General features: G+C 37.6%; 2 protein-coding genes and 1 long non-coding RNA gene across 8 annotated transcripts; 2 read left to right on the top strand and 1 right to left on the bottom strand.

Moving 5' to 3' along the window:
• The first annotated feature begins 6,491 nt into the window (after positions 1-6,491).
• Positions 6,492-11,837, top strand: LOC108175205 (protein HIGH CHLOROPHYLL FLUORESCENCE PHENOTYPE 244, chloroplastic-like). Of its 3 annotated transcripts, XR_011572478.1 has the most exons (7): positions 6,492-7,043; positions 7,138-7,250; positions 7,868-8,058; positions 8,911-9,076; positions 9,228-9,272; positions 10,727-10,803; positions 11,481-11,837. XR_011572478.1 is itself a non-coding variant. In XM_070807209.1 (6 exons), the coding sequence occupies exons 2-5, from the start codon at positions 7,158-7,160 to the stop codon at positions 10,778-10,780; spliced, it is 387 nt and encodes a 128-aa protein (XP_070663310.1). In that variant the 5' UTR covers positions 6,492-7,043; positions 7,138-7,157; the 3' UTR covers positions 10,781-10,803; positions 11,481-11,837. The 3 variants fall into 3 exon arrangements, 1 of the variants encoding a protein (XP_070663310.1); XR_011572479.1 differs by lacking the exon at positions 10,727-10,803; XM_070807209.1 differs by lacking the exon at positions 8,911-9,076 and having other exon boundaries at positions 7,864-8,058.
• LOC103429518 (TMV resistance protein N-like) lies at positions 8,702-17,597 on the bottom strand. Of its 4 annotated transcripts, XR_011572474.1 has the most exons (8): positions 16,972-17,597; positions 14,017-15,127; positions 13,535-13,870; positions 12,191-13,432; positions 11,449-12,112; positions 10,676-10,801; positions 9,623-9,882; positions 8,702-9,074 (listed from the first exon to the last, which is right to left on the bottom strand). XR_011572474.1 is itself a non-coding variant. In XM_070807200.1 (6 exons), the coding sequence occupies exons 1-5, from the start codon at positions 17,595-17,597 to the stop codon at positions 11,450-11,452; spliced, it is 3,978 nt and encodes a 1,325-aa protein (XP_070663301.1). In that variant the 3' UTR covers positions 8,702-9,074; position 11,449. The 4 variants fall into 4 exon arrangements, 2 of the variants coding, with proteins under 2 accessions (XP_070663301.1, XP_028965617.2); XR_011572475.1 differs by lacking the exon at positions 9,623-9,882; XM_070807200.1 differs by lacking the exons at positions 9,623-9,882; positions 10,676-10,801.
• LOC114827646 (uncharacterized) lies at positions 16,378-17,743 on the top strand. The gene is made up of 3 exons (XR_003776758.2): positions 16,378-16,561; positions 16,653-16,760; positions 17,000-17,743. It is a non-coding gene; the product is annotated as an uncharacterized lncRNA (long non-coding RNA).
• Positions 17,744-17,993: the final 250 nt, after the last annotated feature.

Below are 17,993 nucleotides of genomic sequence, written 5' to 3'. Positions count from 1 at the left end.
ACTTTATGAAAGGGAAACATGGAGATAGCCGTGATCCACATGGCTAGTGGAAGGAGCACCATAAGTGGTGAGTTTCTTTGTTGATAGTTTATTTGTCAAAGTACATAATCTTATTTTGCAACTAATTACCACAAAATCAAAGTTTTTAAGTCGCATCATGTGTCGGTTTAGTGATTTTTTATTATCATCGATTGCGCCACGGGACGTCCAAAAGAGCCGATCAAAAAGCTGAGTTCCTGTGTATTATTAATTTATTAGTTTTCTGTAATCAGCCTAGAAATTAATTCCCAACTGTTGAAGCTATCACGGGAAATAAGAATGAGCAGTTCATTCCTTATATGATCAGTTCTTGCATTACAAATGTAAGCACACACACCCCCTCAAAGGGTATGCATATGCGTAGAGAATGATCATATGCTTGGAAGGGAATGTTTCCAAGGACATGATTTCATAAAACAATCAATAATTGTGTATGCTAGTTATATCCTTTCGTCGTTACAGTTTCTTGGGTTCGGTAGTGAGATGTGAATTGATGTTAGTACTAGCTACCTAGTGAAAAAGCTTATCTATATTAGAAGATAAATCAGTATGGGGAACAGATGCCCCCACAAGAATTGCATACGTGGACACCCAGGTTCATCATGCATTGACCGTTTCCCTGGTTGATTTTAGATATATACTAGAAAGTAAAGTCCGCGGGATGCGGGTTTAAAAAATGCTAAAAAAATGCTTAGAAGATGTAAACACTATGTTATAGAAGAATGTGAAAAGTTGTTTAAAGGAGGTATCCTAGGCAAGGGAAAAGAAAAAGAATGAAATACATGAAACAAAATTATATCACAATAAAATTGTATTATGAATAAAAAAAAGCATAGATTGTGTTTACCTAGTGTTTTTCTATGGGGAAAGGAGTCCGGTTTTGCATGAGTTGTAAAGGACCTTTTTCTGGCAATTTTATAGGATGTCATCAAATTTTTGCGCTTTTATCTCTGCGGAATGTACATTAGATGTTTGATTTTACACATGAAAAAATATTGTTTAGTATGGTGTAAACACAAAATTACACGTGTCTCAGTTGGGATAGCAAAAGCTTTACGAATGAGATTGCAATTGAGGGTTAAACCCCTCAGTTGTCATATGTGTTCATAGAATGTAGACCGATTGGCATGTTTAAGTACTTGTATTACCCTGATTCTATCTTAGTTATCAATTATGATCAGACTAAAATCTCTACTCAAGCTTGTAAAAAAGCTTGAGTTTAAACTGATTTTCCTACTTTGAACAAAACTTTACTTAGATGCCTCAAATAATGGGAATCATACAAAAACCAAGCATAGCTAGTAGTACATGAAATCGTGGGTTCGCTGATTATATTAAAAATATTAGGAATTTTTTTAGATACGAAAAAACACAAATAAAGTTCGAAAAATCACTCACTTGATGTCCCAAGATAAAGTTCCTTATTTCCAGCAACCCTTCCAATCCTAGCTAGCCATCTTCCAATGATGTCTGCTACACAGAAAAAAAAACAAAACAAAGAGATTTCAGAGATTTTTATTTGATATATATATATTATTTCTCATCGATATTTGATCTAAATTATTATACAAAATTATGAATAGATAATAAGACCTTGTAATTTTTCTGTACATTGAAGCCCCTCTTGAGAATCCACTGGCTTTCCAGAAAAGACAGCATTACGTTAGTAATTGATTAGCATTTAAACGCATTTGTATATATAACTCTACGGAATGCATGATTAATAGCATGAACTAAGCAAAGATCTACCTTAGTAAATGAGCAACATATTTTTGTCTGGTCACATTCTTCATGTCCTCTAGTTCTTTTTTTAATAATTTTCCAACTGATCAATTAATCATCCCCAAAGTTGCATTTTTAATAACCAATATATATATATATATATATATATATATATATATATGGATTGAAACAAAAAAAGTGCAATGCAAAAACAGGATGACTACTGGGAAGTTATGCAACTGGATGGTTCCCAATACTTGACTGCTGCTAGATCATAAGCTTTTGCATCTTTTTACTCCATATCATAATCTCCTAAAATGCTAATCTTGGAGTGATTAGATAAACAAAAACCTGATGGTTTGACAGTTAAAATGGTCAGCCAAATTATATGTGAAGAAACGCTTACCCAAGTAAACTGAAGATTCATCATTTGGTTGTAATTCCCTAGCCAATCAAGGAAAAACCAAAAATTAAAAAATAAAATCAGCATATTGATGGATAGTCAGAACAAAAGCATAATTTGGCTGCACAAAACTGATGAAGAAACCTCTTTACCTGCACAGAAAGTCAAAAAGTAAAAACCCACAAACCAAAAACTTAAAAAAAAAAAAAAATCAAATTTCTTTCTCCAGAGATTCTGACAAAGAAACCTGAAGAGATCTCCGATGGTTTTCCAAAGGAGAGGTCGAAATGGAGGAGATGCTGTCCAACGGATGCGAAACCCCTCACTGCCGACGTGGCGGGGTGGATCCTCTGCCCCAAAATCTGAACAAGCACAAAGATTAGGCAGTAAATCACATAATAATAAATTAATCAAGTGTTTTATATAATTAAAGTTCATAAATTGCAGAAGTAATAAGTGTACCACAGCTGATGAGCTTCCAGCTCCCACTTTTTGCCTCAAAATTCCCAACATCTACGATTCTTTCACACAAAATCACACTGAACGCAAACAAAAATCAGAAACAAAATACGATTTAAGAACTGAAAATTTCACTGAGAGAGATGAGGAGGAATAACAAATGATTTACCGGAAATATGGAAAAAAAAAGATCAAAATTCGAACATAAATAAACAATACGAATTAGGGATTTGGGAGGGGGACGAACCTGTTTGGCGGATTGGAAGGGGGATCGGATCGACGATGCGATGTGTAAAAAATGAGCGTTGAGGGAGTGGAGCAGCAGCATCCAACACTTTCATGTGGCAAAACTACATTCCGTGGAGCTTGAAGAAGAACTCCCAGAAGTTGCTGATGAAAACAAGATCCCTGTCACTGACGATGGTCACGAGCATGCCATGGTGGCGGAATACGTCACAGAGAAAGATTTCAGCCACCTTGGCTATTGAATCTGGGTGTTTGATAGCAATAAAGTGGGCATACTTAGAGACTTGGTTGACTACCACTAAGATAGCATTGCGTCCGTGAATGTGGGGAAGACCTTCATTAAAATCCATGGTGATATCGGTCCAAATTTGAGAAGGGATGGGTAGTGGCTGAAGCAACCTCGGTGGTTTAATGGATTCAAAGTTGGTTCGCTGACAGGTATCACAACTTGAAACAAAGGATTTAATGGTTTTTTTTAACCCCGGCTAGTTGAAGTTTCGACGAACTCGTTTATAAGTTTGAAGAAATCCCGAGCGGACCGCTGCAGGTGAAGAGCAAAATTCTTGGAGAATTCGATGTCGCCACGGGGAAGAAGCCACAGTGAAGATGCCACCTCTGTAATACAGAAGATCCATATGAAAAGAGAAATAGGTGCGCGACTGCTGGTTGTTGTGGAAAGCGTGGAGGAGAGCCGAGGCCTTGGAATCCTGAGCATATTCTGCTTGTATTTCCGAAATGCTATCGAAGATAGGTAGAGAGAGACCTATAAGTGCGAGACATTCATGTTGCCGGGACAAAGCATCGGCAATGGTGTTCAAGGAACTCGGCCGGTATTCTAGGGTATAATTGTAGCCCAATAGCTTGAGAAGCCATTTCCGCTGAGTTGGTGTGGTGATCCTCTGGTTTAAAAAGTATTTCAATGTCTGGTGGTCGGTCAGAATTGTGAAGGGGTGCCCGATCAAGTAAGGATGCCACTTTTGGACCGTGAACACAATTGCCATCATTTCTTTATCATAGATTGATAAAGCTTTATGTTTGTCCGCCAAAGATTTACTCAGGAAGGCAATTGGGTGTTGGTTTTGGGATAGGACAACCCTGATGCCGGTATCGGATGCATCGCATTCGATGGTAAAGGGCTGGGTCGGAGTGAAGGTGAGGCCCTATGTGAGAGTTGAGAAAGCGGTGTCCACGACAGTTGACCACTTGAAATTATCTTTTTTTCAACAGCTTGATCAAGGGATGAGCCAAAATCCCAAAATGACGTACAAATTTACAGTAGTAACCCTCAAATCCCAAAATTCTCCTTAAGTTTTTGAAATATATCAAAAAACTAACCTGAACAGACCTATATACCTTTATAATAAAACTAATTTACAATCATAAGCTAAAACCTGTTTGATAATCCCATAAGGCAAAAGAGACAAAATCTGTGAAGTCTTGGCCCGCGATTGCAAGTTTAGGAACCCTAGAAACCAATTTTATGAGTTTCGACAAAACGCCCACAACTGTAGGTTTGCAGGGATGCACAACTCCCCTCAAAAGCAGAGACACAACGAAAATCCCTTAAAACACGAAAATCAGAAACTTTTTCCTAAGTATTTTGTGAAATAAAAAACAGTATATTTGAGATGAACGGAGGATTGAGAAAAAACAGAAGGCAAGACGAAGAGAGTAATACATTGATCAGAGAGTCACCAGAACAAAGAAAAGGCTAAACCTAAAAGAAGACTCTTGAAGTGAAGAGCTCAACGATGACTGACGCGTGGAAAGAACGGCAAAACCGTCTTTCCATTGTACGAAGCAAGCCAAAAAGCGGTAGAGCGAGGAGAATATGAAGGGCAAATGCATCCTCACACTATAGATCAACAGTAACCCCAAAACTGGGTTTTTGTATATATTATTTTAGACTAAAGTAATATTATTATAAAAATGAAAAGGGGCACAATTCAGGGATTTGAATTTGATCATATCAACTCTACTCCATATAGAGACACTCGTACTCCTCGTTTTTTTTTCCAAATCCTTCCTTTGTCTCACTAATTAGGCTTCGTTTAAAAGACAGCCCCAAAGTGACCTTGAATATTTGCCAGGGTTGGGTCGGGTTGGATCGGTACGGATAATAGAAAATGATAATAGAAACAAGCTGTGACAAGTGTAGAAAATCCTAATCCACTCTAGAGAACGACGTGGCAACACTGAGCTTCATCTTTCAAATCTGGATCCTCGTCGGATTCTCTTTGTGATGATCGCGGAGATTCATCAATCTTGTCTATTCATAGTACATGTCAGAAAGCATTTTAAATATTTTTATTTAAATAAACACAATACTTGACAAAAACTAACCGTACAATATAGGATAAAGGGACACGACTCATAAATTCCCAAAATCATCACCAAAAGATCCGGAAAGAATCCTATTGGCCATCATTCAATCGAGTTTTTATCGTTTATAACCAAAATTTAGTCTCTAATTTCAAAAATGTTAATTTTTATAATATCTTTCAAATATATCAGAAAACTAGCCTGAACAGGCCTATATACCCTTATAATAAAACTAATTTACAATAATAAGCTAAAACCTGTTTGATCTTTTGCGTTTGTCCAAAGATGGAGACTGGAGTTCAACAAAACGAAAATAGATGGAAACTAAAGAGGCTCCGCCTCTACAAGTTCTCATTGGTAAATACTTGAGCTAATTGGATAGCAATTAAAAAAGGATTAACGAATACAGGTTTTTAGGTTTCATATTGTTACGAGTTTGTATATATTGACGTTAGTTTATTGCAATTAGGTTTTAATTTTTAAGACATATTACGCCTTTTTTAGATTTTTGTTTTTTTGGTTGAAATTCACCTCTTCAATCCGATTGCTATAGTCCGGTTAGTTTCTTTATTTTATGTTCTAATTCCGTTGATTTTATTGCTATTTTGTTATTGAATATCAATTTTCGGTGCAGAGAATCATAGTGGTTGTCTGGCCTTATTTTGATCTACAGTATCAATAAATATTATTATTTTTGAAAAGTCTTTAACCCAGAAGATGGAAGTTCCCATCAAGCTACCACTCAAATTGGGAAGAAACCAAATTAGGTTTTGGTGTGTTTGTTTAAAGTTTTTGAAATAGGGCTTTGGCTTGAAGACTTGTTTATTGCACAGATCGAGGAAGAATATAAAGAAGGGATAGCGGCAGTTGGTGAGAATCCCAATAACATGGATTTTCATTTAAGAAAATTAATGAAAATAATTTGAAGACGGTGAGTTTTAATCAAAATGATAAAAATTTAGTGTAAGTGAATAGTACCAAGAATGACTTTTAAAAGTGAAAATATTATTTTCATTAAAAGTAAATAGTATCAGAAAGTGTTTAGTTAAAACTCGTTTTGAATTTAGGAAAATTAATGAAAAATGTTTGAAAACTTTGAGTTTTAATGATAACGACAAAATAAAGGGTAAAATGAATAGTAATAGGATTGACATTTTAGTGTAAAAATATGGTTTTTCGTTAAAGTGAACAGTACGGATGCTTTTTGTTAAAGTTCCCTTTTAATTTTGGGGTATTTAGGTGAATTCAATCAGATTTTTTGCTATATTTGAAAAATTTGTAAACTGACATTTGTGAATTTAGAGGCTAAATTTTGGTTATAATTGATAAGTACTCCATTCGATCGGGGGTCTGTCCAGTCAGTGACAACAAAGAGAGAGCTTGAAAATGGCAATGGCTTGGAGGCTTCCTACCCAGCTGGCAACGCCCGGAAACCTCCATCACAATGACTCCAAAACGCCGTCGTTCGAAGCCTCACTCTCATGGTGCCGGACTTTAGCTCCAGACCATCTCCTTCCTATGTCAAAATCTTCCACCTCTACCGCCACTGGTTTGTCTCCTCCTCACTTCAACAGGAAAGCTTTCGTTTTGCCACTTCAATTCACAAGATTGAAAAGAACCCATTTTTTTATTTACAAATTTGAAAAGAACCCTTTTTTTCTTATTTTTGATTTTTGTGTGTTGGGATCAATACGCGGCGTTTCATGAAATGTACGGCCAGGACGGGAGCTGGGGCTGTGAATCTTGCTCCGGGGAGACCCGTTTGACCCACCAACATACTGGTGGTCGGCCCCACCGGGACTCTGGGGAGGCAGATTGTGAGGAGAGCACTTGATGAAGGATGTGATGTAAGGTGCTTGGTTAGGATATGTTGATTTCTTAATTTTGGGACTTTTTTTGTTAGGAAATTGATTTGTTTGTTCGTTTTTTTTATTTGAACATTCAAGCGCTTTGCAGAGTGAATGTGATGTGCTCATGTGTTGGTGAACAGGCAGACCTTAGCAAACCAGAGACAATCATCGATTGCGCCACGGGACATCCAGAAGAGCCCATAAAAAAGGTGAGTTTCTTTAATAATTATTAGTTTTCTGTTATCATTAATAATGAGGATGAGCAATTCATTCGTTGTATGATCAGTTCGTTCATTACAAACGTAGATCTAAGCATATCGTTGTCTAATTTTTGTTTCCTACTTGCTTTACAGTGTTCGGGCATTTGTCATATGGAATTGCTTCTGTCTTACTCCTTTTTGTGTAATTATGTTATTCCTGTTAGACCGAGTCAGGCTTATCCACAATCCAGCTCGTGTTTGAATTCTTCAAACTCATCTGTTAGTCATTCTAGATTGCAATCCTTATCTGAGGATAAGTCTGATAGGTCTAGGTCTCATTTGAATGACTAACAGATGAGTTTCAAACACGAGCTGGATTGTGGATAAGCCTGACTCGGTCTAACAATTCCTTGTTCAGTGAAGAAATTGGAATAAATTAGAAATGGTCTGTGGATTGTTCAACCTTTTAAAAAATGCTCCAATTGAATTTAGAGGTTCGTGTATCCATCTAAAGGTCTTCAGAAATCATGAAGTTATTTTATATGTTGCAGTAAACATTACCGGACTCACTAATTTGTCCTCCATGCATTTTTGGTCTCATCTAACCAATTTTTCTATTTAGATAGGTTGGGAAGGAAAAGTTGCTCTTATACAATGTGTGAAAGCAATGGGAATCCAAAAATTTGTGTTCTATTCCATCCACAACTGTGACAAGCATCCCGAAGTTCCACTTATGGATATCAAGTATTTCACTGAAAAGTTTCTCCAGGATTCAGGCATAAATTACATCATAATTCATTTATGTGGATTCATGCAAGTACGTTTCACTTAAACTTTCTCTCTTACTATCTTGTTACTGGCATATCCAGATTTGTGCTTCACTGTTAGCTTGATGTTTCAAATTAATTTCCGTATCTTCTTATTATTCTTATTCTCAGATTTGTGCTTCACTTTCATTCACTTTCTTTATCAGAAACAACAACTAAACTAGACAGAATTATAAGAAGTGCATGTATAAAAATCATTCAAAACACAGGCATGCATCTAAAGCACACACACTCTGAAAAGGTATGCATATGTTCGGAAGGGAATCTTTCCAAGGACATGATTTCATAAGACTAGCTATCCTTCCATCATTGTAGTTTCTTGTGTTTGGTTGTGAGTTGTGAAAATCTACTTCGACGTTACGTTAGTACTAGCTACTAAGTGAAAAAGCTTATCCTTACCTCTCGTCATGTTATCTGAACACTTTTTTTTTTTTTTTTTCGGTATTAGGATGTAGCTCATCTGTCCTTTATAGCTTTAAGAAATGAGAAAGTCAATCAGATATAGTAACCAAAATTACCTTTCAAAATAAGCTATGTGATTTTGGCAAAATAACATTTTTCAATTTTTCATGTCAGCAGCAATATTAGAGATACCAGATTAGCAATTAGCTTAGGAAGTTGCAGAGAGATGAATTGCAAAGTGAGAAACAATATAATTAAAAAGGGATTAAGGTGCTAATAAAAGAGAATCAGACTCTTAAGTAATTGGGATAGAAGTTGCTGCCAGATAGATTACATTGGAGCAGTTGCGTGCAGAGATCTGATCAGGCTTTTTTTTTTTTGGAAGAAGAGGGGGGGGGGGGTTGTGAATGTGCCCCATTGAACTATTTTTTCTGTCTTAGGTTCCAACGTATCAGCAGCGGAAGCTTCAGGTCCTTTTCTGAAAATAACAGTACCAAGACTCCAAACTCCAAAGAGTCCATTGTCTCCAACACTGGCCTTAAGCCCATCACTTGAATTCAAGTTGGTCTGGTCGGTTTTGTTGCTAGTTTTGTAATTGCTGAACCTGTGAGTATATATAAAGAAAGATTTACCGTTGAATAGTATAATGGTACAATTATGCCATCTTTATATGTATCTAAATATTTTGCATACAATTTTTAAGATTGATTTTGGTTGTTCTTTCATTTTGATATTTTGTTTTTGGATTTTTTAACAGGGGCTTTCTGTTTTTTCATTCGTTCTCATCGCTTCTACAGAAGAGGTCAGTTTTCTTTTCTGCTTTTAAACAGGGTTTAAAGAGTAATTATATGTGATTGATTTTCTGCTATGGTGCGTATTGAAATTTCTTATTTATATAATTGTAGATGTTCTTAGTGTGCATTTATTTTACTTGATTGGTTTATAGAAGAATTGATTTGTATTGGTTGTGGATCCTGTTAATCTTTGGTTCTGTGATGCCTTGTACTTTCAATAATTTCAATGCTAAGTACGGCTTTTTCTATGCTGAGAAGAAAGTAGACTTTTTTAATTTGAGTTATCTAATGCACTCTTTGAATGGTACTTTAGTGATTTTTATTGAAGTGTATGAATTGTAAGTCAAAGAATACATACTTTATTTTGGTGGCATCAGAGGTGGATTTGGAATTTCTTGGGGATGTTTTCTTTATCAGAGCGATGATTGGAATATCGTTAGAATCTGACACATTTTCTTCTGGAGTCTTGACAGTGAGAGTTGTGTCGTGTTTCTCTTTAGTTGTTACATCTCTTGTACCACCATTCATTACATATATGAAATACGTAATGGCTGCTGTACATAGAACGGAAGTATCGCAAAGCATGTTTAAAGAGAGTGGTTAATGTGACAGAATCAACTACAAAACACAGAGACATAAGAGCAACTCCACCCTTAGAGCCCTCCCCCCAGGCAATCCACTATTCAATCCACCTAGTAAACAGTAACTGCCCTTAATAAATAGTAATTGCCATTTGCATCTTCATCCTTGGAACCCTCTCCCTAGCAATTGGTAATAAAATATTAATATTTTTTTTCTCACCCAATCCATAAAATATTATTATTTTTCCCTAATTTTGACCGGTCCTCTCTCTCTCTCTCTCTCTCTCTCTCTCTCTCTCTCTCACACACACACAGCAGCAGCGATGGAAGCTTCAGCAGCTCTGTCGCACATAGGCTTGGTAGGCCTCATCGTCATGGGGCAAAATCTCGCCCTCAACATCGTCGAGAAAGGGTTTCCGATCTCCGTCTACAACCCTCGCGATTTTGTGCTCTCCATCGAACGGCCCAGATCCGTTATTATCCTCGTCAAAGCTGGAGGGGAAGGAGGACGAGGAGGAAGGAGGACGCAGAGAACACCGAGCGCATGCACCGATGCCGCACATCAGCCATACGTCACACAGCCCTCAGGCTCTCGGGCTGGCAATCCTTGCCGGGCCTGTCGCTCAGGCCTGGCCTGTCCCTCGAGCTCGCATACGCTGGAGCCCATCCCCCGGTTGTCGGGCCCTTTTTCCTCGCCTGCCCCCCGAGCAACCAGCAACGCTGGAGTTGCTCTAAGGGAATTTTTTTATAGGTTTTATTTTAATAATTGAGAAGGTTCTCTATTGGATTGAGAACAATAGAAGCTTTAAAAAGTAGGTGGGTGTTTTTACCTTTTTCTGGATCCAGAATGCTTAAATCTTGTACACATTTTGTTTTTTCAGCTTCTAATTGTTGAGGTACCATTGGTTGCATTACAGAAGCTTGCACCATCTTGACAAAGTCTATAACGGGCAAATCTGTATGTGTATTTTTATATTTGATGAAAACAATATTGGGATCAAGATTATAGAAGAACTATAACTTCTTCATTTTAGTTTTGCATTTTAAGTTGAAATTCCTCGTTTTCACATGTTGTACTTACAGTTGTATAGAGAGAGCTTGAAATCGTAAAATTATGTATGAAATATTTTTTTATATGAATCAAGTTCATGCTAGATATCAATGTTGCATGCAAAGGTGTAGGATTAATCACAAAGAAGTAATAGTCTCCCTATAACTTTATTGATATACTTTATTAATCATCATTCGTTCATCAAAAGTTACTTAGGATTTTAGAAATGCTGCGGGCAGAGGTTCTATATCACATAATATTCCTTTCAAGATATGCATTTCTAATTAATTGCTTTTTAAGAACTTGTAGAGACATTTCCTAATCATATTCTAATTTTTTTTTAAACAACAATGTTACTTCTACTCTAGCATTACTACTATCATGGAAAAAGACATTGTTTTGAATATATATTGAAGAAAAAAAAAAATAAAAGTATAATAAGTTAGAGGGGATTTGAAGCCATACCCTAACAAGAAGTAGAAAACTATTAGAAACATAAAACAATTAAGACAACTCCTAAGAGAAGTTCAATTGTCAATTTCAACTACGTACCTTATATGGTATTTGTGGTTGAAAACACGTAGGTGAGGCCCGGACCAGCAACAGACTCGTTGCTTCCACTTTCTCCCTCAGAGTCATCGCTTCCACTTGCCTCCTCAGATTCATCGCTTCCATTGGCTTCAAGATCACCACTCCCACTTGCTGCAGGCTCATCTTGTTCTTGTCGCAACATAACATCACATTTTAATTTCTCAGCATCTTCGGCATACAACAAGCATATCCCACACTTTTCCACATTACAGAATCTATTCAATTCGTAGGAGTGAACAGAGACCTCAGTGACACGGTCGTAAAAAGCAGAGGACCATTTTGCTCCCTCTTCATATTCAAGGTCTTTATACAATACGAACACATGCCTAAAATAGAATGTGGAACCATAATTTTTTCCATCTTCAAACGGAACATAGAAAGAACAATTGATTTCATGACTTTCCCCCTCTTCAGTTTTGAAATTGTACTTGCCTCTAAACAGCAGACCCCTTTTAACATAGAAATCGGATGCAACAACAGATAGAGCGAAACCCAAGAAACCTTCACGAAACCAATTTGGAGGAAGCTTAACATTTATTGAAGCCCTCTCATTTTGGTGTACGAACCAATTTGGAATTTTATATCCCGGACATACAATGGTAACTAAGGGCTCAGAAAACTTTTCCTGCAACATTGTTTGACATCTTGTTACTTAACAGAGAGAGAGAGAGACAAAGAGAGAGACAGAGAGAGAGAAACATACGTAATCTACCTCTTCTTCCTTTAACTTTGAAGACGCAGTTGCCACTCTCATGATTCTAAGCTGTGCATCAGCCATTATGTTGCTGCTTGCTTCATCATAATAACCCATGCTTCGACAATTATAAAAGGCAAGTTGCTCTGGAAGCAATTCATATATATTCCAACATTGGGTAATTGCAGTTCTTGAACTTGCCACTGTCTTCAGTAACTTGCAGCCATCTGCTTGAAGACGACTTAGCACTGGGAGCTCTGGTAAGGATTCAAGGCTCATGCACTTGATTAAGCTGAGAGTTTTAAGATTTGTTAATTTGTAGATGCTACTTGGAACAGCTTTAAGTTTCTTGCACCAACCAAGATCTAATGTTTGAAGCCCAATTAGATTTCCAGCTGACTGCGGAAGCGCCTCAACTGGGAGCTCTGGTAAAGATTCAAGGCTCGTGCACTTGATTAAGCTGAGAGTTTTAAGATTTGTTAATTTGTAGATGCTACTTGGAACAGCTTTAAGTTTCTTGCACCAACCAAGATCTAATGTTTGAAGCCCAATTAGATTTCCAGCTGACTGCGTAAGCGCCTCAACTGCCGTTGCTTCTAAACAAAGAAACTTCAGATGTTCCATTGGCTCCAATATTTCAGGGAATTCGTAAAATCCAGTGCAACCAGTGAGATCAAGTACCTCAAGAGATTTCAACTTACAAATGCTCGTTGGGAGACTCGCAAGATTTTTGCAATTCTTCAGTTTAAGTGTGGTGAGACGAAGGAGACACTCCATTGATGATGTGGGAAATACTTCTATTGCTGTGCTAGACAAATCTAATTCACCAATATCCCTGGGAAGCTCCCAAAAATTGCCAAGAGAGTTGCAGCCCGCTAGACTAAAGGCACCAGAGACTCTCAGCTTGCAACTGCTGCTTGGAAGTTTCTTAAGTTTTTCACAAAATCCAATATCCAAGGAAGAAAATTTTTTTTCATGAGACCAAACTGATGACAACTCCCTTATGCCACTGCCTCTTAAACATAAGAATTCAATATTGCCAGGCATCTCTGGAAGATACTCGAGACTCTTGCAATCTGAAAGATCAAGATAAGTAAGCTTGTCAAGATTTTTAAAATGTGGAGGAATTTTAACCAAACTTTCACATCCGGAAAGATCTATGTGCTCGATATTTGGACTCCTAGAGAGGTTTGGAAGTGCAGTTAGACGCTTGGAGTAACGAAGATCGATCACTTTTAAGTTCACAAGATTCTGTAATAAAAATTAAAGAGAAAATGTAAGAATTAACAACTTAGTCTGAATAAGTACTACACTACTTCTGTCTTACACAAAAACTATAATAAGCACATATACCTGGCCTCCATTCCAAAGTTCTACACTACTTCTTGTTATGTAGGGCATATGAAGCTCAACAAGATTGTCAGGAGAAAATTTTGGGGGCAAAGATTTCAAAGGATATCCCTTCCAGAAAAGATAACGAAGAGAACTGGGAAGAGAGAGAGTAAGGTTTGGAAAGTACTCTCCATAAGTCTCAAAATAGTAAAACGGAGAATTTCTCAAGACCAAACTAGAACTATCAACATTCAGCAATCTCAGATTCTGCATATTTTCGAAGTCTGCACGATCCAAGTTTTGCTCAGATCCAATGTCGGACCAGTTGAAGTGTATGGCTTGAACCTTTTCAGTTCCCTGACAATCAACAACAAAGTACAAATGTGAATACATTAACATACAGCAAAATTCAATCGAAACTACATTTGTAGGGATATAACTTATTGATCTCTTTCTTGTCTTTATTGTTTAAAAGAAAAAGTGAATGCAATTGCGGCTCTTACCGTGTTATTTTTCAATACATGATAAACATCCCCAGCAAGGAACAACCTATTACGTCTTCCGGGCTCTTCAAGACATTGTTTGCGAACAATTGCCCAACCCATTTCTTGTACCAAATCATGCATATCTATGGTTTCCCATTCCGAATCAATAGTTATGAGTGACCTATCACGGAGAACTCTAATTCCATCTGCCGCACATAAACCACCGTGCATTTGGCCAAAGTCTACCATCTTTTTTACATGTTCAATACGATACCCTTTATAAAAGCATGCTATATCAAGAAATATCTCCTGCTCATTTTCTTGTAACAGATCATAGCTTATTCTGAACACATTCTGAATCTTCTTGCTGGGAAATTTTTTCAGTTTATTCAATGCATCTCCCCACTCGTCTTTGCTCTTACATGGAAGGAATAAGGAACCCAAAATTTCAAGAGCCAGTGGAATGCCTCCAGCATATTTTACCACCCTTGCGGACAACTCCGTATATTCTGCTCTAGGAGAGTTATCCTTGAAAGCATGAGATTGAAAGAGCCAAAAAGCGTCATCAGTGTTTAATTCCTCAACCCCGTATATATATTTTTCATCTGTAACAGCATTCAGAAGTACGCTCCATTCTCTACTTGTTACGATGATTCTACTTCCATCGCCGTAGTGAAGTTCACCTCCAGCTACATCTTTTATTTGCATTGAATCACTAACATCATCAAAAACAATGAGAGCCTTTGTACGACTGAACCCCTCTTTAACAGAAGTCGAATCTATGGAGTGTTTTTCTTCATTTAAGATCTCTCTAAGAAGTGTTTTTTGCAATTGATCGACTCCATCTTTTTGCTCTAATTTCTCCCTAACATTTTTAAGAAGACAACAAGCATCAAAGTTAGAAGAGAGTCTCCTGAACACAGCCTTAGCAAGGGTGGTCTTTCCAATACCACCCATACCCCAAATGCCTACAGTGCAAACACCCTTCCAATTATTAGTGCTTAATAAAGATTCAACTTGCTCAATGCGGCTTTGAATTCCAACCATGCCCCTTAAATCATATGAGGTTTCACGTTTCAATTTCGTTGAAATATCTTCCACAACTTCTTCAATGAAATCAGCTTCCGTCCTGCAAAATATGATAATGGATGACAAGCAATATATGGTAAGCAATGCCTTCACTAGTCTATAAGGATTGCTTAAAGACTAGTTTGGTATTATTGGGTTTTTTTTTTCTTCAAAAAGTTGCTTTAGAATAACCAACTGTAAAATAAAACAATTGAGTGTTTAGTAATTTTTTTTTTGTTAAAGTGCTTTTAACAAAAAAAAATAGTGATTGAGTGTTTTTTTAAATGACTAAAAATGATATGAAAGTGAATTTAATATAATATCTTTTTTTTGTCATACTAACTTACTTCCATTAAATAAAAAGACAAGTACAATGAAAAAGCAGCCCACAACCTAAAAATAAGCCCAACAACGAATAAGAAAATACAGTAGATAGGCTCAAAAGTGGCCAGCTGAACAACAACAACCCTAAGACTGGAATGGAAACCAGCAACAACCAGATGCACCTCCAACGCAAAGTCACCACCACCATCACTGAGAGAACGAACCAATGGAACAACTAGATCAACGGAAAATGGGGATGAGCAAGCCACCCGCGCAGTGAGTGCTCCAATAATCCTACCAAATAGTGCTAAAAGCACTTTAACAGCCACCCAACACCCGAGGAGAAGCACACGGGCCGAGTAGCAGAGGCTGGTGGTTGAGGACGAGTGACGTAAAGTAGCACCGAAGCATAATAGGGCCATGAAGGTCCAGATCTAAGACCAACTCATGGGAATTGAGACAAAGTTCAAAGAACAAAACTCAAGGGAAACCAAAACAAAGACCAAAAGAGAAAAGGTTCAGAAATCTAAAAACTTTAAGGATGGGGGAAGGATGAGGGAAAGAAGGGGAAGAGGGAAGAAGCAGAGGGTGGAGATGGATGAGAAAGATGGAAGGAGGGCTAGAAAAATGTGGGAAGGAAGGGGAAAGAATGGGGGAAGATGGAAGATGCAGAGATTGGAGAAGGAAGAGAGAGACAGAAGGATGGCTAGAAAGAGGTGGGAGTCGGGCTACTGCTGACCCTAAGGCGGAGCAAGGAGCGACGGCTAAGAGGATTTCTTTTTCGTAAAGGCAAAGAGGAAGAAATGTTTGAGAGAGAGAGAGAGCGTGTTAGCATTAATTTAATTTATTTTTTATTTATAATATTTAATTTACTTGATGACTATATTTAGCATACGTATATTACCATTTATATTGTGACATGTGATATACCATCATGTTCCAGTCACATTGAAAAATCTCTCAATTCACAATCTCTCTAAACCCTAACACACCCCCCCACCCCCCAAAAAAAAAAACCACAAAAATCCCAAACTCGGTCCACCCAATCTCTGCCCCTTGGGAGCTGACACTACCAGAAAGTTTATGGTTCACGCAACCTTCGCAGGGAGAGGGAGAGAGAAAGGAGCGGTGGTGCAGGCATGGCCCGATGCGGACTGGCAGAACTAAACAGGTGCGATTAAATTTCGGTTTAATTCTGAAGAATTTGGGTGAAATATCTGTGGGTTTTCTTTTGGATAAAGGGTGTGCAATAATATTCGCAGGGAGAGGGAGAGGAAGGAGTGGCGGAATTTCAGGGGTCGGAGTTTCAGGGCCGCGCGAGGAATTCGGGGGTTGGAATTTCAGGATTTCTGGATTTTCTACGGCGGATGGTATGCAATTCAACTGATATGCTTTTCCATTTTGAATGGCCCTTTGTTTTTTTTTTTTTCAAAAGCAGACTTAACAAACACAAATTTCCCTCTAGCTTTTTTACATTCCTACTTTTAAAATAATGAATATGGTTCCTATAAAAAATAAAAATAAAAATTTGAAAAGAAATAGTCACAAGTAGAAATTCATACAAGTTACAAAGTTACTTACCCTTTGTTGTTTGAATAATCAAACCCAGAAAGATTGGCTGCAGTCCTCAAAGCTTTCCTCCACTCGCGCACCTTGCCCATACTGTCCTTGAAACGTTTTTCAAGTTGAGCAAATGCATCTGCATAACTCCCCTTTTGTTTTCGCACATCTGATGGATTGATGTTGTAAAAAATGGGTACAACCATCTGGCCTTTTTTCTTTCTGCATTTGAGTATATGCACAAGTTCAATCAAACACCATGTGGAAGACGCATAGTTTTTGGAGAAAATGATCACCGAAAGCCTTGATTTCTCGATTGCTTCTAGCAGACCGGGTCCTATTTCGTCTCCTTTCTTCAGCTTGTAGTCTATGTAGGTTTCGAATTTCTTGCGAAGTACGGCAGCACGAAGGTGGCTGGTGAAAGTTTTGCGGGTGTCCTCGCCTCTGAAACTAATGAACACATCATACTTTTCTGGAAGAGGGGGAATATCAACATCATCATCCTTATCATCAACAGCAGCAGCATCACCAGCACCAGAAGAAGAAGACGAAGAAGAAAATGTTAATGATCCGCAGCATAAGTACAACAGAGTCCCAATGGCGATGACGACGAGGTTGAAAACTTGAATGAACCCAATCAACTCCATCTCTCTATCTGTTAAAGGAGAACGAAGCGATCAAAGCGAGTATTTGATTACAGATAGCAGAGAGCGAATCTGGACTAGATCAGATTTTAGTGCTGAAAATTTGAAATTGTACTAGTTCTTATTGAGTATGTGCAGAAAGTTACAAACACGCCAGGGAGGACAAAAATTAAAAATTTGGAGAGACAAGGATTAGTCGCCTAAAAAATCTGAACGTGATATCAACGATCCGAGTTGTTCATCTCTTTTCATCCGTAAAAAGATCATGATCCAAAAAAAAAAAAATTGAAAAATAACAAATTTCGATAAAAGAATGGAGCGGAAATATAAACGACAATCAATGATTAAGTTTAACTCTATGATTTATGAGATTATAGTAGCGAACTTTGGAGTTAACTT

Source organism: Malus domestica, chromosome 10, assembly GCF_042453785.1.
Source record: "Malus domestica chromosome 10, GDT2T_hap1".
Classification (NCBI taxonomy): domain Eukaryota; kingdom Viridiplantae; phylum Streptophyta; class Magnoliopsida; order Rosales; family Rosaceae; genus Malus; species Malus domestica.
The sequence above is the reverse complement of the archived record's forward strand: the minus strand, read 5'-3'. Positions and strand labels throughout refer to the sequence as shown.